This window comes from Rhyacophila brunnea, unplaced genomic scaffold, assembly GCF_057557595.1.
Source record: "Rhyacophila brunnea isolate RB1 unplaced genomic scaffold, BYU_Rbru_1.0 scaffold_6, whole genome shotgun sequence".
Lineage (NCBI taxonomy): Eukaryota > Metazoa > Arthropoda > Insecta > Trichoptera > Rhyacophilidae > Rhyacophila > Rhyacophila brunnea.
In genome coordinates, this window is record NW_028233276.1 from 10,903,069 (window position 1) to 10,927,926 (window position 24,858).

The window sequence follows — 24,858 nt, forward strand, 5'->3', positions numbered from 1 at the left end:
TTTTTTTGATTACTTTATAAAAATTCTATTTCATAGAGAAATAATAATATGTTTATTTTTTTTTCTGTTACTACATAAGGATAGATTATATTATAAAATTTGATATATCAATTATAAATAAAAAAATGTTGTCACACTTGTTTTGTTGTTCAAACATAGTTTTATCCGTTCATTTCTAAATAAATATTGATACATTATTTTTTTCTTTTGTTTTATTGATGTAAACTATCAATATTATTACTTATTATTGCTTTATACACCATTGAGAACACACAAAAAAAGTTTCAAATTTTTAAAACATGTGTAGAATTAGTTATTTAAAAAAAACTAAATCGACGATTTGTTGTCAAAAAACGCTTGGGAGTTTTCGCATATGCTAGGCTAAATCAGCTGGGAGTAAAAGAGTTAATATGTACCTATAGCTATGTGACAAAAATATTTTTCCTCTGAAAGTAACATGTTGTGGTTTGTGACATTTTCTCTCCTCTCCAGAAAAACAACCGTCTAACACCTCCCCCTACTCGACTAACATCGCTGACAATAAACCTCACCCGCCAAACCGTAGACAGGCCGTCAACGCGAACGCCGTTGACAATAATCGAAATCAGGAAACGTTCTATGACAGCCTGACTAACGATGCCGGTCAATTAATTTCCAATAAGTATAGTTATAAGAGTCCTTACGACATTCCTGCCAACGTGAACCATAGATATAATCTCAGATTGGAAGACTTGAACTGCACCACTTCAGAATTCGTCAAGAAGAGGCACGGACATTTTGAGTCTTCTCATAGACATCACGAAATGGACGGAAATTCAAACTTCAATCCTGACTTCGTTACAAGTAGAAAAATCGAAAGAGGTTACGCGTTCACTGTCGATTTTGGGCGTGATAACACACATTCCAAAGATTATTCAAATCAACAGAGGCCCGAAGCGAGAAAAGGGGGGAAAGTTTTCGACCGACTGTTTCCTAACGCCAATCAAAAGCTGGAACCCGATAAACGAAGCAACACTGTTGGGGCAACGAGTAGAAACTTTACGTTAAATTTAAATTCTAGCTTTGATAGTCCGAATTCTTTGAAAGGCGGCACTGATAAATCTGCAAATAAAGGATTGAAAACTAGAAGTATTTTGAAGAATTACAAATCCTGTCCGGTATCGCCGGTCTCCGAGGAATGCAAGTGGGGAGACACTCATTTCGAAATAGATACGGACGGTAATAGACCTGAACATTGTGATATGAAGACTGCGACGTATGACAAAAATTTAACAGCGAGGAAAAGAAACTCTTTGACTTATTTTATGGATTTCGATACGAACACCAGACAGCTGATGAAGGATAACGGAAAAAGTGTTGTGGACACCATCAAAAGTGACACCGAGAAAATGATTGCGGAGATCACTAAGAAATATGGTGATCTCGACGACTATGAACCCAGCAGCGGCGCTTCGGATTATAAAGTCGACAGCAAAACATTCGATAAGAAGTTTTCGAAAAAAACTGAAACCAAAAAAATTGAACCCAAACGATCCGAAACTGAAATCGTCGTCAAAGATATTCTTCTGAAGGAGGACGGAAACTTCTCTTCCGACTCCTTGGAAGACTGCAGCTTGAGTCAAGACATTAGCAATAAAAATAAAGTTTACTCTAAGAAGGTTTGCAAGACACATCACAGAAATACTCCCCTCGCCTCTGTCGCCAGAAGATGCGTTTCCGATTATGAAATTTACGCAGGCATCAATGACAGTATGAATAATTACGCCAAAGTGTCCGCTCTACCAGTCAAAACGGAGACTTGCTGTCACAATAATCAGCAGAAGAGCTTCACGTTGCCTAAAAATATGCCGTCCAATTTGGAAGAATTCTCTGATGCCTATTATGGAGCTCAAGAGTTTGCTAATAATAATATTATCAACAACGTGCACAGGTGCTGCAGTGCCCTCACCAAGAGATGCGTCACCGGATCCAACGAGTCCATGCTGAGCTGCACGGACGAAAACTCCAATTGCTCCAGTGTTTCCAATGATATTTTCATGAAGTACGGAGACCAGAATGCTTTCTTGCAGAAGCGAACATACGAAAAACAGTTCATCGACGACTCGCAGAACTGTTCCGTTGAGAATCTTGCGGACGCTGCCTATTTGGAGAAACATCGCCACAGCAGCGCCAGCTTCTTTTTGAATCAGAGAAAACTTATGAAGAGCAGCGCCAGTCAAGAGTCTGTGCTCTCCGATGACCTCTTGCAATCAGATAGCGATAATCAGCTGATGTCAAAGACTAATTGTAATTCTTTAGAAAGTATTCTATCCGACGATTCTGAATACACGAAGAGCGCTCCGCTGGAAATGCTGTTCGAGCATCGGCGACATGTGCGAAGACCGGAATTGGCATCGGGGAATCCAGCAGGCGTCTGCATTCCAAAATCCAGTCAGAGTTGTTACGAATTCGATAACACTTCCAAAAGTTACGGCTCCAGTCCAAATAATACCTCCAACTTCTCCACGTACATGCAGCATCATAGCCCTTATAAAAACGAAGGCGTCACATACGTGCCAAGAAATTTGGTCACTGGTGACTATGTCCAGGGAGGCACGAACGTCACCCGAGGATTTGAAATCAAACCGGACGACGCTAACGCCGATAAGGTTCGTAAGAGCGTGACCAGATCGCTGAGCTTGCAGGATTCTTCCGCAAAAAACTGTTCAACGCAGCGAAAAAACATTGCTTACTATTTCGACGGCAATGAAATCAAGGAATATGGTGAGACCGCTACTCGAAACGCAGCAGGGATGAGAAACGATGAGATACCCAGTATGAAAAGCAAAAATCAGGAATATATGAACAATCAGCGGAAATCGTTGATGAATTGCGAAAATAAATTTAAATACCTTTGCGCTGTCGAAGGCATGGAGACCGTTTGCATCAACAAATCAAAGAGTTGCAGTTTCGACGTCATCATGGAGCCGGTGAGTTCTATTAAGCCCATACCTAAGAGGCTGACCGAGAAGAGTGTGTCGCATGTTCAAAAAAATTTGGAGAAATTTGAGAACCAAATTCGAAAACACGCCCAGTCCAAAATGGACAAGAACCAGAGCAATCGGCAAACGAATAACAATTCGAACAAAACTACAGTCAAAAGTTACGGAGTCACCAAAAGCTTGGAAAGAAACACAGGTCTCAGTAATAAAAATGGAAATGGAAAACCTGCTGTCGATTTTGTACCTCACAAACCACCCAAACCGGTCAAAAGAACCTCATCCGTCAAATTGAATAATAAAAATCGCTTGAAAAGTAACCCCGATAGATATGCTGGATTAGATTCAGGACTCGGTGCCAACGTTCGAGCCAAAATTGACGGCCTTCAACCGAAAAACTCAAACGCTTTTATGGCCAAAGAGATGACCCACACGGAGTCGGGCAGAAGTATCACAGGAAAAGAAAACAAACCAGTCAACGAAGGCGAAATTGGAGAGAAGTCTTTCGACGTATTTGTTGCAGAAAAGGGCGGTGTCGACAATAAGTCTGAGATTCAGATGGACAGTCTGGAATTCATTGCCAATCAAAAGAAATGCGAACGAATGTCCGAGCTTAGCCTGGACTCGCTGGATAATATTCTGGACGACAAGTCGCGAGAAAATTTTGCAAAAGACTCTTTGAATTATGAAAGTTTCAGCGACAATTGTAAGTTCGATGCGAACAGTACTAATTTGACAGCAAATAATTTGTTGAAAAATTCTGTCTCCAATAAAAATATGCCTTTCTTAAAAACCTGTCAAAAAGATGGCGAAGTGCCGTCTTGCAGCGGTACTAAAGTTTACAACTTTGGCACTCCTGACGACTTCGAGAGTAAGTCCACCATCACTACGGAAGACATCGACATGTACAAAGACATCGAGAGAAAGATCGACATCATAAACAAACTGGTGGAATTGGAAGAGAGAAAAATATTGCAAGAGAAATTTTTGAAAGAATGCCGGATGAGACCGTTGAAAGCAAATTTCAGCGACGGAAAGGGCACCGTCAAGTTGCTGTCGCGAAATTTTGAAAAGCTGGCATCGAAGCAACAGAGCAAACCTACCATGGACCCCGCTGACTTCTTCAGTTTGACTTACGATGACTTTGACAGTGACAAGGAAGAGAACAGTATTAAAAAAGACATGAAGAGAAATCTCAGCCTGCCCGATGTCCTCGAAGGAGAAAACGTCGACCTGGTATCCTGCTTGGAAGAAAAATTTGTCGGGAACGAAAGCGGAAACATTCCGCTGACCGAGTCTGACGAAATCCAATTCCCTGAACCCGATTTAGACCCCAAACATGATCCTGGAGATTTAGGAGGGGAGACGGAAGACTGCGAAGACAGAGTGAAAGAATTATTGAACAACGCAGCCGATAGTAAATTGGATACGACAAACGGATCGAATAAGAGCAAAAATTTAAAACAGAGAGTATACAACGTGACAGTTATTCCTAAGACGGATATACATTTGGACAGCGAGAATTACGAATCGTCCACGACAAGCTCCAGCTGCACCAATTCGCCGAAACGGCTATTCTTCGGATCGTCCAAACCCAAAACTTCCAGAATTTCTAGTCTCTTCCGTAATAAGTTCGACAGAGGGAGACTGCCGGCGTATTCTACTCCCAGAGCTCCGTTGAAGCTGCAAGATCACACCGTCAATCCCATTCCTTTGCTGACTAAATCAAAAAGTGCGGTTTCACCGACGAATTGCGGCGGTCGTACGGGGACGTCGCCAATCGGACCCGCCGGAAGTAGACGGCCGTTCCCGCTTCTGCCGCCCAAGCTGACCGCGCTTCAAGGTTGGCAGACTGGCACCGAGCATGTTGTAAAACTGACATTGCGGCCTGTGCTTGAATTTTTTAATCAATCGATAATTTTTAGTAGCTTATTTCATGATCTATTAACAAGACTATTTCAAACATTCCATTAAAATTGTTGCAATAATCCGCTGTCAATGAATATGTACATACAATGGAACATCAGTCTGAGATTTCTCTCCTGAGTAATTGTAATCATAAATGATCAATAATCTATGATAATAACATGTAAAAGCTACTCAGAATGATCCGAATTGAGTTGACAAATTTGAGATCAGACTGCATAAGTGAAATGCTAAATCCAGGATTCAATTTAACCATTTAAATTGAAGCCTCGTGTGTAGGTTTCACGAAATCTGTTTTTATTTCTGTCAAATTAAAAAACCATCGCATCGCTGTTGTCGTCCATCGATTATTTCGTTTCGGCTTTTTCAATCAACGTTGTACTTTTCTAGCAATTATTGTGCAAGAGTATGTTTTATTATCTTTTTCTAGCTCCTTTTGTGATATATGTTATATAATTCGTTTTATTTATTTTCAGCTGTGATTTGTGTATATTTTTGTGATTTTTATATAAATGAAGGTTGTCAGTCTGACATTTTTATTTATCATTCTAAATATTATAATATAAATATTGTAATAATTTTAGCGTGTAAGGGACGAAATTCTTTTATAAAATACTAATTAAGTACTTGTAGGAATGTAATTGGAAATAAATGATAAATTGGCCTTTTCAAAATACTGCATAGTATCTCCACCTTGAGCACCGCTGACGAGTGTTTTGGCTTACCAACCCAACAGCCTTCATTTATCTTCATTTCTATTATTTTTTTGCTTCATCCAGTTGAATTTCTATTGACAGAAAATATATTTTGAATCCGCCAAGACTGAAATGATTTTATAAAGACTTTGTATTTTTTTAAAATAGTTAATGCATTAAAATACAGATGTCAGATTGCAAATCGTTTTGTCATTAAGGAATGCTGAAACATACATAGTATTATTACACGCGGCCGCATACTGCTGTGAATGGCTGAATTAAAAAATATTACCTCTGTCACATTTTGCTGTACCTACGTTAATCAATGTTTTTTGAGACTAGACAAGACTATGTTTAGCACTTTCATTCACTTGCATGAAATGATTTTTCACATTCACAATTAATTTTCGAAATCGAATTCACAAGACTTTTATTCTACTTGCGACTGCAGTTTCTTTAAGTATGTATGGATATAATGTAGCCAGTTAAGGTTACTCAAGCTTTACGTCCATACCTAGTAAAAGAATTATAAGTCACGAATTGATTTCTAAGGATATTAAATTTAAATAAATAGTATGAATATTATTCCACGAGTAATACATATCATTTGCTACCCGGTATCGGTACTTTTTTGATTTCCCTAATCAAGAGTACTGCTCATACACATAATTTGCAGAATAATGCAGAAAATACTATAACTTCTGCTATCTTAAGCCAAGGATCACTAGTTACCTACCGTAATAATTAATCATATCACTTTTATTTTGTATATTTTTAGATACATAGTTTTGCTGCATGGAATGATTTTAAATGTTTTATTTCTCATTTATATTAGAAAATATTGCATCGTATTATCAAAGAATCTTATTTATTTACTGGAAATCAATTAAGATGTTACTAAAAAGCGTTGTCATTGAGATATTGACAGTAAAGTTAATAACAGATGAAGATAAAAAAATAAATAAGGCTCCTTGAAACTTGAAATGGCATGTTATTGTTTTCAATGTAGCGTAAAACTAGATAGTCATGTGTGTTTTTTCTTTTCTTTTTTTCCATCTCACGCCGATCTCATCGCCGACATCACCACCACCGCCGTCTCGACATACCGATACAAAACAAACTGGCCGAAAAACTGCCTAATATGCTACTGTGAAAAAATCAATTGAACTGCCAATTATTCGACACCGACTGATCTCTACTAAATTTTATCTTGATATCCAACTATCTAATGATCAAATTATTTGATACATTTTTTACGATTCATTGAATTTTTAAAATGACACATTTTATTTACAAAAAAAATCTGTCCGTATGGATATTAATCTGTGCTGATATTATTTAACTTCTAAAATCAATCGAACGATCGCTGAAAATTTGTACTTCTGAATTGCGGGAAATTAATTTGTATAATTGGCACAAAAGGTTCAAGAAACAGATCGTCCAACAACGATTTCAATTCATTGATAGACGAGGATCAGAATTGCGGGTTGCGGAGGGCAATATCTCTATCGGATCTAGCATTCAAGCCCAGTCCTTCGCCTAGGATGAGCTTGCAAGGTGAGTCGCCCGACTGCCGTGAACGTTTCTTACTTTTTTCAAAAAGATATTAAATTATTATTCATTTATCACGTTCGAAATGAGTAATATCATAGTTGTTTCTTTTGATTTTGAAATCAGCGATGGCGATTCCAGTTAATGTTAATACATACAAATATAATACTATGATAAAATGTATAGCCGGCTATTGCCATGGAAACATTAAATGCAATAGGACATTTTGTAAGATACCTGATATTCTTCCAATGCTGCCAATTTCACAATAACGTACGTATATTTGTATGAATGTTAACTTGTGAGATTTTGTTCGCTACTAATAACGCATGTTATAATTGTATTACTGCTCTACACAAATCGACAAACTGAAATTAAAACCATATTTACGTTTTCAATACAATTTTTCACAAACAACTTGGGAACCTAACTACTATATTACCTTCATGGCCAATGTTTAGTTCATTATTGTTATGAAATACAAACATTCAGTTTTGTAATATTTATATATAAGTTAAGTAGGTGATTTTGGAATGTTGATAAAACATTTTAGCAGAAGACAAAAGCATGTTTGATTTATTTAATAATTGTTATTTTAGTGCATATTATGTAGGTATGGTACCTCATGATTGATATTTTAATTCTTAAATGTTATATGATCATAATATCTTCTCTAAAGAATTCTTTTATAAACAAAATAGCTGCAAATACAATATGATAAATGAATTACAATGAAATATTCCTACAATAGAGCCTTGAGCATTTACATTTACCGATATTATACCAGACATATTATATTTATCAATTTTAAAATTTCAACTAATTAAATGAATAAGTATTTTTAATCGCGTCTGTGTATCCACAATCCGATGTCTAATGTTTTTTTTCGGTTTGTTTTCCTGTTAATAATAGTTTCCGGTAAATTGATGCAAGGCGGCGGCAGTAACAGCAAGTTATCCGGCTCAAGTAGACCGTCCGGAAGGCATTCCAAACAGTTCGGCTCGAACATGACGAGAAGCAGCAGCGTAGGAGTACTCAACCAGGTATTTATTTTAAAAATATAAAACTTAACCGAACGGCGTATCGATCGGTGATGGTTCGTAATAGATCGGTCAACCGTAAAAAAATGATAATTTCTTTTCAAGTTTTCACTCGAGGTTGTATTCAAATTTAGAACAAATATATAGCATTCAATGTGTTAGTAGTTTATATTATAACTGCTTTATTGTTTAGTAAATTATTTACTGGATAATAAAATTATTTCATGAGTTCCTTTTGCCCTCACATAATATTTAACCGGAAATCGGATGTTGTATTTTTAGAGTGACTCTGAATCGGAAGCGGGAACACCGAGCGGTAGAAGTAATGCGTCGCGGGCAGGAGGATTGATGAGGCCCACCATCAGTTCGCAGAACAAGGCGGCTCCCTTGGCGGCGAGGAGAAGAGGCGTGCAGGCCGCCTATAGCTCAGGTGATTTCAATAAAACTACATCTTGGTATTAAACCGCTCATGATTTTTAATTTATCATAAACTCATAACATATGCTCACATTTGATTCACATTTAATAAAATCAGTAGATTTCTTTAATGTCGAGTCACATTGGACAGTAAATCTTATGCCTATAAAATAATTAACTTATTTTATTTTGCTTACAAATTGAACCGTCTAATGAAACGATTTAAAAATATATTTTCGAATATCGTCTCAGTAAACCTGTCGAGTGTGGGGCAAGAGGACTCGAGCTCGGAAGAAAACGGGGGAAGCGGAACTGGAAACGGAACGAGCGGCTCCGCGGGAGGATTGAACAAGCCCGCTGTGCCCCCGAGACCTCCGCGGGCAGTCGTCGACTCCACACAGCACAGGAGGAATATGGGTGAGACGTTTGTCATGTGACTACTTTGCTAATGACAAATACATGCATCATCATATGTGGATATGCGGCATCTATTTTAGAAAGCCTTTTATGTCCACATTCATCAGCCGAATGGAGAACTATTCTAAATTTGATTTATAATATTTTTGAGGAGAGTGATCTTTGAAGCACCCTATTTCGGTTATTTATTATGAACATGTTGCAGGTCGCAGCGGTAGCGAACGAGACTTGTCATCGAAAGCGCGAGAGGTGACGCATCGCCTGACGGCCGGCACCGTACCCTCCCGAAAGCACTCCGCGCCTTCCATGCCGTCCAGCCTGGGAGGGGGAATGACCGTTGATCCAAATACCGGACAAGGTTTGTGCAATTTCAATTGAGCAGTTCAATATTCAAATGTTTCAATACGGCTTACATAAGAAAAATTGGGTGACCAGATCTACCTATGTAAGATGTCTGCTCAGTGAGGGCACAGCCTGTTAAAATTGTGTATATCATATCTATGGAAATAAAATCAGAAAACAACTCGCCTGCATTGTCAGAGTGCGATGCAGAACCAAACTTACGCGCATAAATCGCTAAGATAGGCACGTATCTTAACAAATCTCAAGATGCAGATTTCGGTTACTAAGATTGCGTTGCCTACAGTATCCAAACACAACGAGCTGTCATGTAGGAGTAAAAGCTACGGACAAAAGTATAGATGGCAGTATTGACAAGTGACATATGCTGTCAAAATATCGAGGGCATGAGATTTGATTGAAAATATTTGCATAATATGTATGAATATTTTTCAGGTTATAATATTTGGGAAGTGGTAGAGAATATAATATAACCCACACCATAATGGTAATATTGGTGTCAATCATTCTATATTATATATATTGTATTATTTCTAATGCATCTTTTAAATTATGCAGACGAGTTGGATAATTTTATTGTTTCATCATGACATAATCCATAGAATTGTAGATTGTAAACAATTTGACATTTAGTGAAAAATGGCGGACTAGAGAGTCCAGTGTTACCGTTTTTGGAAAAAAACATGGTGCCTGTGAAATGACTTATAAACACTGATGACGGAAACATAAAAGTATTATAATTAAATATTAATTGTGTATTAATTTATAGTTGTTGCATTTATATTGTACAGTTGTCATATTTTTGTCATTGTTTAACAATTAAACAATAATTACCTAAACTGGGGGAAAGAGAAATTTTAAATATGGTACAATTTTCAATATAAAAAGCGAACGAAGCCAGTTAAAGTACGGTCAACCATAGGGAATACGCTCTTAACTTAGACGGACTACATTTAGCGTCTCTGGATAGTGTCTATCGCAAAGACCGCCTTAGTTAAAACGGATGGTTCTGCATCGCGCTATTAGTGCACAATACAAAATTGTTAAATTTGCGTTCGTATATGAGATAAGTACTTCTAGATAATTTCGCGATCATGTAAACTAAAAGCGGTTCAGTTGCCCAACTTATAGTGGATGGTGGCATAAAAAGAAAAAATGCACAATATTAATTTTGTGAACATTTTTGTAAATATTATCATTTTACCTTGAATTGTTATAGTGAGTCCGATGGCGTGTCAGCAGCTCGCTCAGCAGTTGACGAAGCTTACAGCGAAGATCGTCCAAATGTACAGTTCCCTGTCGGGAAGTCCCTCCTCCAGCGGAGACTTCCACGATGCGTTCCCCGATAACGCCGCCATGATCCAAGGTATATTATATTTAATTTAATACTATATAAACTAATAAACCGCGTATTGCTCCTTCTTTCCTCGATGTATCAGGCTCGTTGCAAATGCCATTCTCAAGATATGCCGGATTGGTAATGTTATTTGTTTCCTAGACCCTTCCCATGGCGAGTTTTTAATGTTCAATCCAATTTTAAACAGTGTAATAACTAATAACTGTTCAGTGTTTCCCAAATTTTAATAAAATATGTCGACATTTGATTTGCGTCTTCCGCAAAGTTTACTCTTCAGTTTTCGTCTGTCAACTGAATTTACTCTCTGGCGGTTATATGAAATCAAAATGATACTGACGATCTTTCTAGGTCTCGAATCAGCAATGATGGAAGCTCAAAAGATGTTGTCTTCTGCGACAATCGGTCGACCAAGAGTTAATGGAGTGGACCTGCAGAACCATCACAGCCTTTTGTTGGAGCATGACCACCTTCATTCGGAGGGCGGAAGACACAGCACCATCAGCCCTGGAAAGACTAAAGATGTCAATGCCCTCGCCACGTCCCTAGACGAGCTAGTCTCCAAAAGTATGACATTTCCTTAATATTTCATCTTTAAAGGTTTCAGTCAACGATGTTGAAAAACTTTCTTGTATAAAGATGGAGCCTAAACGTATGACAGTGATGGCAAAGAACAGACCATTTATTTTCATAAAAACATCCAGGGCTCAATTTTTTTTTTGCATATAATAGTGGCACATGGCAAAATTGAAGTTGCCTTCAGCAATTTTTATGGGAAGAAGGTTCAATATCTTCGGTTACGGTGCAGTCATAGAAGAGTTTTGTTCTATATTTGAGGATCTTCTGGCATTACATCCGGTGGCGAGATTTTTCATAAATAAATTGTTAACCCTTTCCACGTGAGCCATTTTCGCGGGAATTTATTTTCAGTCAACTGATCTGTTAAAACGGTCACTACAGCTAAAACAGATCGATTTTAAAATTAAAAAAATAGATTACTAGATGAACTATATATCAGTTATTCCAAATACACCAAGAAATAAACTATATTCGTGACATTCTCACTAAAAAAAATCGAAGAAAATGAAGACGCTAAAAAATATCCAAGCTTTGGCCGCGCGTCTATATGGCGGGCCGTCCAATGTCACATACACGATTTTTAACACATACTAGCAAGCGCTCCGCCGCGTTTGTATTTGTTATACACAGGGCTGGGTACATGCTGCTAGAGTTGGTTACGGTCTATGACAGATATATTACTAAATCAAAATCACACTTGTGGAATAATCCAGTGGGTTATCTTATCGCATTTTGTAAGTCGTAAACTGAAATTTTATACCGTTTCAAATTGTGAACCTATATTTATTTTCGTTGCCATAAAATAATGTTCCGTCATCGTGACACTTACTCATTAGGATGTTTTGGAGAATAACAGTAAAAATAATTACCCCACTGCTAAAATACTATTATAATATAATTTATGAGGCGCCGTCGGCTTTTTCATTGTACAAAGGGCCTGTCAAAAGTTCGCCAGGCAAAATATGACCATGTAAACAGAGCTAACACAGTTTCGTGGCACATAAAAAATAAAAATTATTACCCATTATAAAATATTGTAAATATCAAATATGGAACAATGAACAAAGCCATACAAATTTACTGGAGAGCTGTGCGTCGATAAAATATTTTCCAGCCTGATTTCTTCGATAATATTATGTGGTAGTGACATTTTGGCGGGTGAAATAATTATTTCACATATATTTATAATGACAAAAAATACTAAAAACAAATCGTCAAGATGTTTCTATCGAGATCACAAATCACTAAGAAAAAATACATAACACTAACGTAATCGTAATAATTAATTAAAAGGTAAATAAAAATATTATCGGTGCACACTTTTCGATGCATGACCATGTTTTGTTTTGATAACCCTGGTGACGCATGGAGTACACCCGTCTTCGCAATGGCGCGCGATTCAAATGACTGAATAACGAGTGTTCTTTTCAAAAATATATTTCCTTGTGTTTTACTTGACATTTTTATGATCTGTTGCCTGATATGTCTACCTAAAGGTTTGAACTAATTTTTAAAGCATATTATCCACAAGTGTCTCTTCTAGTTTGGTCGAAAATACGAGATAAAGTCTATGGCATGTTTACATGCCATACGCAGTGTAAGGGTTAATACCCAAGACCTACACGGGAAATAATGAATTTACCAAATATGTTAAAATCACATCATAATGATAAAATATTTGGAATTTAATCGTTGATGTTGCTTTTATTTTGAAGGTCTGCCTGCGAGAAACGGTGATCTGAATCAAGGTCAAGCGATGCAGGTGATGGACAAGATAACGGACGTGCTGTACGAAGTGGTGAACAACTTCGGCCACGGCGGCGCCCCGCCCAACGGCAAAGGACAGCCCGCCTACTCTACCCAAGGCAGCTAGTACAGGACCCCCTCCACCCCCGCCCCGTGCGCTCTCCCCCGTGTCATTCTAACCTCATAAGTAACCGATCTACCCAAAGTGAAGATGACGTTCTCATCGTTTTGAACGATCGTCGTCGGCCCGCATCTGTCGAATTCGCCGTCCCGAGCGAGACTAGTCTCTCGATGACGATATTATTTATCGGAGACGGTGCATTTCGTCCGATCAATTCGGCTGCGGCAGTGTTCCGTCATCTCCATCGATCGAGTAGCGTATCTATTCTGATAATTATTATATTTCGTCCGCTTGTTTTGTACGATAATAGATAGTCGCGGTAGATGCTCGTTTGTGAATTTCATCGTTATTTAAGAACTTTTTGTATTATTACCCCGTCATCGAGTTGTGAATAGCGTTGTATAAAATGAGACCAGCGGGGAATTCTAAGCCGCGCATTTCGATGTTACCCTCCTGCATACATATTTAGTTTTTGTTTCTTTCGATAGTGCGATGGGAGGAATCCTTACAAATTAACCGTTTCATAATCATGGGGATGTGCGTTTTAAACATTTAATACAATGAGAATACCTTAGAACAGATCGTAGTATCTGAAATTCATACAATCGAAATGCGCGCATGCGATCATTGAGTTTGTAGAAAAAAGTAGACGTGTTATTATTGTTTAATAAATTCATACATACGTGCATTCCTGTGCATTGAATTTTAAAAATCTAAATCAGAAAAGGCGGTAAAGATTGCTTTAAAAGTGGAACATACATACTTATTGCAATGTTATTTAAAGTCTATATAATGTTGTTTTGTTTGTTTTTTATTGACGATTTGTGTAATGTAAAATAAGTAATATATATTATTGGAAAATACCATTTAGTATGTAGCTGAAAACGTTTGATTCGTGATAATTATTATTGAACATAGGTGATCATAATAATATTAGAAAGTGATTGATGATTAATTAATATGTACAATTTATTGATGTTGTTTTTGAAGGACCTACGGCCTACGGAATTTTTGACAGACCTCTGGAGTAACATTTATGACTCGATTGCCTTTCTGTTTATGGTTTTTTGGAACCTATGTTAATTTCATTACAATAACAAAATTGACAGACAAAACTTTACTTACTAATTTTATACATTTAAATTGGATTCAATAGTCGGGTTTCCTACAAAATATAATATTTTTAATATTACGTATTATTGTGTTTTGTATATATTTTAGCAGAACAGGATCTGTTAAAACTAAACTAAATTCGTCATCACCGGGGACCTCTCTCATCCAGATTATAAATAACATGATCGATTTTCATAACATGGTATACAATATTCAGTAATTATTACGCCTTTTAAGTGTCAAAAAACGGTTTCTACTATTTTGTTATATTATATATTTGCGTATGGCATGTTTTTATAAAACTCTCTTTGGCTAGTGTTAGATAACGGCAGCTTTAAAATATTTTAGAGTAAGAATAATTGACAGTTATACAATTTTTGGTTTATATTATTATTGAATGATGTGCATATTTATTTATACATGACTATTGGTGAAATCGATTATGTAGTATATAGTATTTCTAAACATTGCGTATACACAGCGATTCATAAGGTCCTGAGCTCAAATCCTCTTTTGCGGTATTTATCTCCTCGAGTTGATCTCGAACGATTCACAAAAAATATTGCCTAACAATTGTAAATATGTTTGGTATTTATAAAGCGATGACAAATTATTTTGAATCATTGTTACATTGAGTCATACCCCATTGAGTCATGTATGGATATGCACACAGGAATTGACTGAGTGAATTTCATCTTTTATAAAAATGTTATTTGTACATAAATATACATTTATAAAACTGCATTTAAATAATCCTCATTAATCATAAAAGATTATGCAAGTGATTTTGCAATGCGGTGTAATTTTTAATAATTTTTTGATTAATTCAATTCATTTGTCACTTGTAATAAATTTTAACACCGATTCACTTTCGCCTCGCTTAATCACAGATTCAATTTAATTATGTATCATCTATCGGAGGTAGTTTTATTTCTATATTATCAATCATGTTTTTGTGCTTCTTACATACTAACAGTGGGTAACCAAAAACAAACTAAAAAATAATTTCTCAAAATCTACATATTATTATTATCGTAATAAATTACTCGTGTCACTGCCTGTCCTGAAAATCACACCCACGATGGCCGCGCGGCTTAAGCGTCGGCCTATAACGTCGTGGGTACCAGGTTCGAATCCTGGGTCTGGCAAGTACACATATTGTTTTTCAATTTGTGTATGAGTCAGAGTATGGAGCTAATAGGTTGAGCAAGTGGCTGGCATCCATTTTTCTTAAAAAGAAAATCTGTTAATAGAAACCTCCACTCTGTGAAGGCCCATATGATCTTATTAGGAACAGACATGGTCGGAAAAAAAAATTACTTCTGACGGAATCTTAACGATGACCTCCGACAATACCGATTTTTTGTAAAGCGAAAGATAGTTTAATTGACACGCTTCGTGCGTAGGTTTGCAAAATAAGCTGTCGGTGACCGGCAGAAAGATTTTTGTCCATTCGCTTTTACTATGAAGGAAATTATTGTCATTGGAATTAGTTATCTATTCCTAATATACAACAGTTTTAATAGCATTATTATCTGTAGAAATAGCGAAAAATGTCAGTCACCGTCTCGACACTCGTATGATGCATTTAAATCTACAAGATATATACATTGTAGGTAAAATTTCATACGGGCGTATTAAATAAATTTACAAAATGTATGCAAAATGAAATTTTGTCTCTTTATTGTTGTATCGTGGTCGTTATTTCAAGTTCTGGAGAACCTACTTGTATTTTTATAGTCTATTATTCCTTACATTACGCAATATAAAACAGAATGACTTTTTAGGGATTTATATAAGATTGAAATAATAAATAAATCGAGGAATAAAATTAAATAGGAATTGTATACATTTAAGGAATAGATGTCGTATGTATTAATATTATTGTCATTGAATTCTGGCCATTTTTAATAAACTGTCGAAAAGTCCTATTTATATTATGACAGAATTTATATCTGAATTAGTTATTACTTACTACCTATTATACTTAACGGAGAGCTTAATATTCATTTGTAATAATTAACGACTGACAAATAAATTCATTTGATTTAAAAGCAGAGACATTTCGGAAGTTAAATTATGTTAATAACTTATTTTTTGGAAATAAATGTATCAATCGTGTGAAAAGGGTTCAAAAACTATTGTGCATTACAGCGGGTCAATTTAACCTTGAATTACTATGTATGTATCTAGTGTGCGGGAATTGGGCATTGCGACTGTGATTATCGTTCCAAGTCTATTGTATAGCTTCATCTCGCTCAGTGCCGTTCCGAATATGTCATATTTTTTTGTGTCAAAACTATCGAACCTCAAGCCGATTCGGTATGTTTATAGTGATCGATTAGTTAAATTTAATTTATCTACTCAATGCGACATGTGAGCTGGTATCTAAATATTTTTATCGAGCTCCGAGGCGTACAAATTTACTGCCATCGTAATGATTACATCAAAAAAATTCATTTGCACATTTTTTGAACCATACGATACCAAAAAAGTCAGGTAAACAAAATGTGGAGAATCTTGCAATGCATAAAATGCTACAGTCGATAAAATTCAAAATGTTGTATAAACGATTTTTCGTTGTGCAAAATAACATCGGTCATTGAAACATGAAAAATAGACTCGGTGAATGTGTACGATATGGCATACGATACATTGACTATTTATTGACTATGATAAAATTAACACAATATTTATAATAAGAGATGTACAATGACTACCAGAGATGTTTTTTAAAGTCACAATAGATACATTGAAGTTGTACAAATCTTCGATGACAGTACTTTTGTGCTCACTACCACTCATTATTATGCGTGGGAAAACGTATTTACCAGAATTCCTATGCTCCTAAATAAATCTGTTTTTTTTTTGTTACTAGCAAATATATTTATTTATTACGCTAAGGGTTTATATAATAATTATTGTTACACAAGAAAATGGATTTGGTGTAGTTTATAGCGATCGTTTATTTGTTTTATTAAAAACCGACCTGTAAAATAAATGTCATAAAATTACTCGTGTTTGAGATTCTCACTTAGAAAGAGGCATTGATTTAACATTGCCACAATAAGCTTTCGGCGTGCGAGATAAATATCTATAAACTATACCAGACAGTCCTACTTCCTGCCATATAAAATACACTATTAATGAAAAAATATTTTATTTCTATTTTTAGTTTATTTTGACTGAACATGATGAATGTGAATGAGTGGGATGGCTAATAAGGCTAATAAAAACGTGTTAATAAATAATAAACAACTAATTTAAATTATGATTATTGTAAAACTACTGTACATATTTAAATAATGCATACAACAAAACAAACACTTAATATTTAATTACATACATATGTACTGTGAATTGATTAATAATTTATTAATATATGATATAATATGAAATACAAAACCAACAAAAATACTAATAATTCATTGTGTAACTGTGTAACAATGGTACTAAATTAATTTTTAATTATATCGGACATTCTGAAATGTTTAAAACAAAATGCAATCGTTTCATTTTTTATAAATTAACCCTTTCAAATGACCGCTTCATTCTTAACACGCTGCTTACCATATGAAAAGGGTACACGGCAAAAACAGGCTCATTGCATTTTTTTCATTTTTGAGATTAAAATGGCAATTTGTTTAATAGAGGAAGTGCTCAAAAATGGTAACATTAAAACTACCAAAATCGATTTCATCGCTTCATAAAGAAAAAAAAGTAGTGTAGTCAAGGCAAAAATCAGCTCATTGCGTCTAAAACTGCATAAAAACGTAGGATATATTTTTATTACTTTTTTTAACTTTTATTATATTTCAAAATAAATGAGAAATCAATATATAAATTCTTTTACCATTTACCAACCGATTACGATTTCATTCTTCTTTTTGCATTTTATCATTTTATCGATGAGCCTGTTTTTGTACTGTACTTTTCATATATGTACATATATAATATATATACATATTATATGTACACGGTAAAACAGATTTTTAGTGATTCTTATTAACCCGGCACCTGCCTCAAAAATCGTATGACGCACCATAACTACGCATGAATTTCATTATCGTCTTTGTTCTATACTAAAAAAAGCAATAAAAAATATGTCACAGCTCCAGTCGAGAACCCAAAGCCATTAAGATAATTTCGACACACTAAAAAACCGTAATAAATCAGTTATAATATCAGAAACACTCGAACAAACGAATGCTATCCAAATTTGAAAGAACTTACCGCAAGTCGCCATTTTGTACCAACTAGTTAGAGCTCTGCGCGGTGTGTAATATTTCGACACTTGTGCATACGTTCCCACGAATCGAGCGTTACTAATTTTCAAGTGCATATCGATAAATCACATATTAATGTCTTCGGGTTGAGTCGTAAACAAATATAAAGGGGACCCTTTTAATATATTTAAACTACACAAACACTTCACTTATTGAATATTATTGATAAATTAACACGAACTCACATATTAAAAAAAAAAACAAATACAATAATAAACCTATTTTAAAATTCTTTAGATGTGTGATATATTTTAAAGCAAGGTGACAGACATAACGCAACATCACACGTTGGGCACATATAGCGAGAGAGTTTTGTTTTTTTAGGATTTTTTTTAGAATTCCCGCATACGAAACATCTTCTTCTAGGCTTATCGGTATTTTGTGTCGGTAAAATGTATTCTGGCAAATGTCCCGTTGCACTTTTGGGCAATAATCGTACGGGATTATCGCTAGTTGACGCTGTCGGCTTAGGCAGGGGTGCATTTGAAATTCTCACACAATATTTGTCCACTAGTTGTTTTATTACACAGAGTTGAAAATCGCCCAATGTTTTTTTGTCAGATTTAATAAATTTATATAAATAAAAAGCATTTAATAAATATAAGTCGATCATGTGGAATGCGACCTTTTTATACCACTTGATCGATTTTCTCATACACGACAAGTTGCTAAGCATCATGTCGGACTTATCTACCGTACCCATATTTTTGTTATAATCTATAACACATTTTAGTTTTTCAATGTTTTCGCCAGTTCTATAGTTCACTTTTCCCGTTGGTCCAAATGATGCATCGTGGAGGGTAGATAGCATGTAAACATCCCTCCTATCGTGCCATTTCAGAGCCAAAAGTGGACTATTGTACTTAGCCTCGGTATCTCCCTTTTTCAGTTTGCTGAACTCTGGCATATCTTTACGATTTTTTCTCACTGTACCGCAAGCATTCGTTTTGTGAGAGTGAAGGTATTTAAAGAGCGCCGGACTCGAATACCAGTTATCACACCATAAGGTGTGACCTTTCCCGATATAGTCTTTCATTAGCGTTGTCACTACCGCACCGGAAATACCGAGATTTTCATTGTCTTGTATGTCAGTCCCTTCCCCACAATAAATTATAAAGTCAATAATATATCCTGTCATTACGTCACACATCACAAACATTTTTATTCCAAATCGATGTCTTTTGGAAGGAATGAATTGTTTAAAAATTAATCTACCCTTAAACACGATTATGCTCTCATCTATGCAAAGATTCTGATACGGTATCATCGTTTCCCTAAAAATTGTTCTTGTGTGTTCTAACAGTAATCTAATTTTAGCTAGTCTATCATTTGAGGCGGTCACACTAGGATCAGAAAAATGAAGCATTTGTAAAATAAGTTGGTATCGATTTCTAGCCATTATTTTCCCAAAAATGTCTGCATGCAGGTAAGGATCGGTACTCCAATGTTCCTCTATCGACGTGTGCTTATTTCGAGTCATCAGCATTGATACGGCAAAAAATGTATACAACTCCGGCACTGACGTGTCTGTCCAATTGTGTGACCGCGATTTCGGTCCGAGGTCTCCCGCACTGTACGAATGGTTAAAAAATTTATTCGTTTGGTTCACTATTTCCGACATTATATTTTTATTCAAAAAATGTTCAAAGAAAAGACATTCGGGAGAGGATTCGTCCAAGTCGTTCGATGTCACGCCAGATCGACAATCATTGAATTCGTGAACTATTGGAATATACGGACCAGTTCTCCATGACCGCAAAAATTCAATTGGCTCGTCAGAGTCTGTATCGTCAACATCATGATCAGTCTCATGTTGTTCCAATTCCTCTTCCGACATGTCATAATCTGAGTCCAATTCCTCATTAGTACGCACATTTTCTTCCTCCATATTTACGCACTATAAAACTATGAAATGTTTTTAAAATGTTTAACTACAGTATTAAGAAACGCCAAATCACAGAAACCATTAAACTCACACACCATAGTTATTGATATCAGTATTAATTTTCACATTCACTAAAATGGGACACGGTAGACAGTACAAAAAGTATTTTAAAAATCGCGATAAAATAAAATCATACGTTCAATAGTTAATCATGCCAGTTTTAATGTGATAAGTACACCAGACAGTCAAAGTATTTATCAACGATTGCGGTAAATATTCAAGTTGTATGCGATAAATACAATCCCGCGCAATGGCCCGCTCGGTTGAAAGTCTATCGTATACTGCGCAGTCGCGGCGCGCAGTTCAAACTGATTTCTGTCGACCGGCAAAACTTGGCCGTACGAATTGGTTCGAAACTTTGGTGATTATTTTATATTTAGAACCAATGCTTTTAAAATATGTCATAGGTGGCAGGAGAAGGACAAATCAGGCCAAATTTACGTGAAAAAATCAGTCCCGTATGATAAATACGGACGCGGTGGCATCGATTTATACACATGCGCATTGCGAATTTGGCCGATTTGTACAAGGTGTGTGACATCGGCGCCGGCCGGGTTAATGAATTTCAAACTTTAGTTGTTACATACATAAGGTGTCATGGATACAAATCATCATACATACATTTGGCAAATGATCACAAATGTGTAATGACATCATCTACGCACCATGGTAACATAATATTAAAATCAAAATACTCCATCATCAGTCTACAGACATAACGTATATTTATCAGTGACATGGTTTGTCAGTGAAATATCGGGCCCCTATGCAAAAAACCATGCAAGGGCCCACCCTGTTTCAAAAAATAAAATGTCATTATTTTCCCCGTACATACACGTAATTAGTTATTCATCTAATAAGATATTGCGGGATGTGATTTAAAAATATTTTCTTCCTACTCGTTTTCATATTACAGACTTGTATTACCAATTTAGACCCAATGGTTGTTTTATGATTGGAAATTCATTCAAGGTCTTTGAAAATTCTTAATTATTGCGCGTGTCACAATTAAACATTTATAAATCTCGGGGCGATTTATTTTTAATCTTCTTTATTATCTAAGGGGATATAATGTTATAAAATAGGAACTTCGTTCAATTATGGGCCCCTTATGCGGTCGGGTCGCAATGCTTTGCACACTCTCGCCACTCATATTTATCGTACATCATACACAACTAACTACATGAGGTCAGACTCGCACCGACTGCCACTACATCAACACAAAGGCAAAGTGGCACCAAATGAAGATAAGTATTCTCCATGCTAAGTATTGTGGTACTCCTAATAATTTATTATTGTTTATTGTTATAAAGATTTTCACTGAGTTACTGTACATTAATATTGGTATTGGATACAAATATAATTTTATCATTATCTTATTTGGTTTTTGGGCTTTCACTATCATAATATGTTCATCTTTCTTTTTTCCTCTATGTTTTGAGCTCGTTACAGAGGCCATTCTCACATGACTGAATAAAGGAAAAAGGGCATAACCCTCAGTTTTTCAAAATAGGTATTATTGCATAATAACATTGTACACGACTAAATACACGTGTCCAAAGGATGTAAGCTGCAAATACCGAATTATTATCTAAATTTAGCTAGTGATTTAAAAAAAAAAGAACTGAGGAAGTGACGTGGGAAAAACAACTTACCATCGTTTTTGTTCCTTTTTCTTTAATTAACTCAATAGTTAATATCAGATAAGGGATACAAAAACCAAATTATTAATTATCATGCAATTCAAGGTTATGTCTGTTTTGTGTTTTAACTTGACCGACAACCATTAGTGCATCCTAAAAAAATTGATTTGTGTGGATTACGCCCTTTTTCCTTTCAACAGTTACAGACACAATATTTTTTCCAATTGATTCCAAAAAAAAAATATACAAGCTAACATCCAAAGCGGTTTGATGCTGGCACGGCTTTTAAAGACAGTAGGTATGTTATTTTATTAATATTATTTATGAAATTCAAAAAGATTTGAGTCATTTTCAAAGGCAATTTTTTTCCAAATTAACTTTATGGAGAAAATTAAATCATGACAAGTACAATATGAAAAAATAAAGTATGATCTGTTTGTATAAGTTTTGGCGTACCTAGGTACTTACATTTTGTTATATTGGCATAATTCGCGTAAATATAGTCCTCGGTAAAGTAATGGACAGAACAGATCTGCGAGCGTGCAAGCAGATGTTGCAATACGGTTGAACCTCACTTATCCAGATTTGTTTTTGATCATCAGTTTCATAATATGGTTATAAGAAAAATGTACAATTTAAATATATAATAATATATGTGATTAGTAAAAATAAAGTAAATTTTTCAATAGGTATATAAAATTAAAAGTAAATTAGAAGTAAAGTAGTTGTTTCATTATATTTTCGATTATCCGGAATTACTGTTATCCAGACTATCTTCATCCCCAATTAGTTCAGATAATCGAGGTTCTTCTGTACTCGCCGCAACAGTGGCATTTTGAACTGGGATTGTGATATTTTTACGTCACCAATTTATTCTTTAAATAAAGGTATACATTTACATTAAATAATTAAAAAATTAAATGTGTTTCAAATTATTTTGAAATATTATTTTAATTTGCTTTAATTAATGAACAAATTAACATTCTATAATATGTACGTATCACTTTACGTTCACTGCATATTATAAAAATTATTTTACACCACGTTTCGCTCACATAATATGTAGTAAGCTTTCTCAAATATGAGTAAACAATATAAAATAATTTTTATATGACGGTGAATACCATTGTTATAAGATACATTTTATTATCAGGAATTACTGTCATGTACATGCACTTAATTCCTTGAAAAATTTAGTATTCACTGGAAATACTCAAGATATATTCCAAACTTTTGCCATTTAACTCGACTAGCATTGGAATATTGTGATGTATTGATTCTTCTTTTGACGTAACATAATATGAGCCAGTATTGATCAATCTATTGTGAAAATAAGTTCATTTGAAATTTCTCCATTCTAAATATTATTGGTACTCGAATGTACATAAGTAGTAATTTGATACGAGGTTTTGTCAATTATTATCATGTTTAGAATGTGTAGAGATTCAAATATAACTTAGTAGCATTGTTATTATAATATGTACATTGATACCTGATACCGATAGAATGATTGGTGATGAATAATATTATAATAGAATTATTGTTATGACATTGTATGAAACCGCAATGGATATAGTTAGGTGACTGAATCTGTCTTCCGACGATCAAAAACAACTTTTACTTTTAGAGTTACTGCAAATCAATTCCAGCCTTGTCCATTAGAATGCCAATTTTATTCAAGATAATATTGAGCAAAAATAACTATTATCTAGGCGGCATCTCAAGTTATTTGGTTGATTTCGACAATTTTAATCACGATAAATAAATAGGTAGGTTATCAATATATTTTCATTGTTATAAAAATATTACTCGGGAGTTAGTCATCCTTCGATACGTTTAGATTTTTAGCCGTCTTGCGAACTGTATCTTGTTATAAAATCAATAAAATCCTATGACCACATTCTATAATTGTGTTGATGGATATCAAACGCCGTAAAGTCCACATATTGAAAAAATGACTTTTGATATACGTTTAATAGAGTATGCAAATCTGCACATTATGGTATACTGCAAACCCCCAAAAGTCCACTGTTTACGTATGAAATCACGTTTCGAAAGATCAATATTTTTTCAAACTACCTTAAGTCCACAAGCTAAAGGTGAACGATGGCACCTATCATTTTCCTTAATTTCTAAACAATTATAACATAAAATGGATGTAGAAGTGGATTTTGTGGATCCAGACAAAGCCAGAAAGAGGTCGAGCACCAAAGCTAAGAAGAAAAATCCTTGTAGCCATCGTGGGTATTAGATTCAATTATCTTACAATATCTCACATGTTACAACCATTTGTATTACACGATATGATAAAACTGCATTTTTCTCAGTTTGACATTCAGTGGACTTTACGACGTTTGATATGTGTCAACACAATTAACAATTTAAATCCATTTAAATTTAATATAACACGATGCGGTCATATAATACTTTTCATAGTTATATACAATAATTTTTTTTTTGTAATTTTGGCCAATATTGATCTGCAGTAACTCTTATCACGGTTATACTTCTGTGAACACTTCTAACAACTAAATAATGCTGAATAATAATTTCATAGTTCTGAAGAAATCACATACTAATCGTAATTGATTAATAATTAGTTTTAATTAGTAGTCAATCTTTTATCATCATGAGAGAAGTGCCAAAGTGCCATGCAAAATACAATATAAACCAATTCAGAAGTAACT

General features: G+C 35.0%; 1 protein-coding gene across 1 annotated transcript in view; it reads left to right on the forward strand.

Moving 5' to 3' along the window:
• Positions 1-15,282, forward strand: part of Wdr62 (WD repeat domain 62) — a 282,962-nt gene extending 267,680 nt beyond the window's left edge. The window contains exons 26-34 of the mRNA XM_085956946.1: positions 493-4,902; positions 7,022-7,156; positions 8,063-8,193; positions 8,473-8,620; positions 8,860-9,024; positions 9,230-9,382; positions 10,604-10,750; positions 11,090-11,305; positions 13,033-15,282. Of these exons, the coding sequence (XP_085813072.1) occupies positions 493-4,902; positions 7,022-7,156; positions 8,063-8,193; positions 8,473-8,620; positions 8,860-9,024; positions 9,230-9,382; positions 10,604-10,750; positions 11,090-11,305; positions 13,033-13,190 (5,663 nt within the window). The 3' untranslated portion in view covers positions 13,191-15,282. The remainder of the gene's footprint in view (positions 1-492; positions 4,903-7,021; positions 7,157-8,062; positions 8,194-8,472; positions 8,621-8,859; positions 9,025-9,229; positions 9,383-10,603; positions 10,751-11,089; positions 11,306-13,032) is intronic.
• The last annotated feature ends 9,576 nt before the right edge of the window (positions 15,283-24,858 follow it).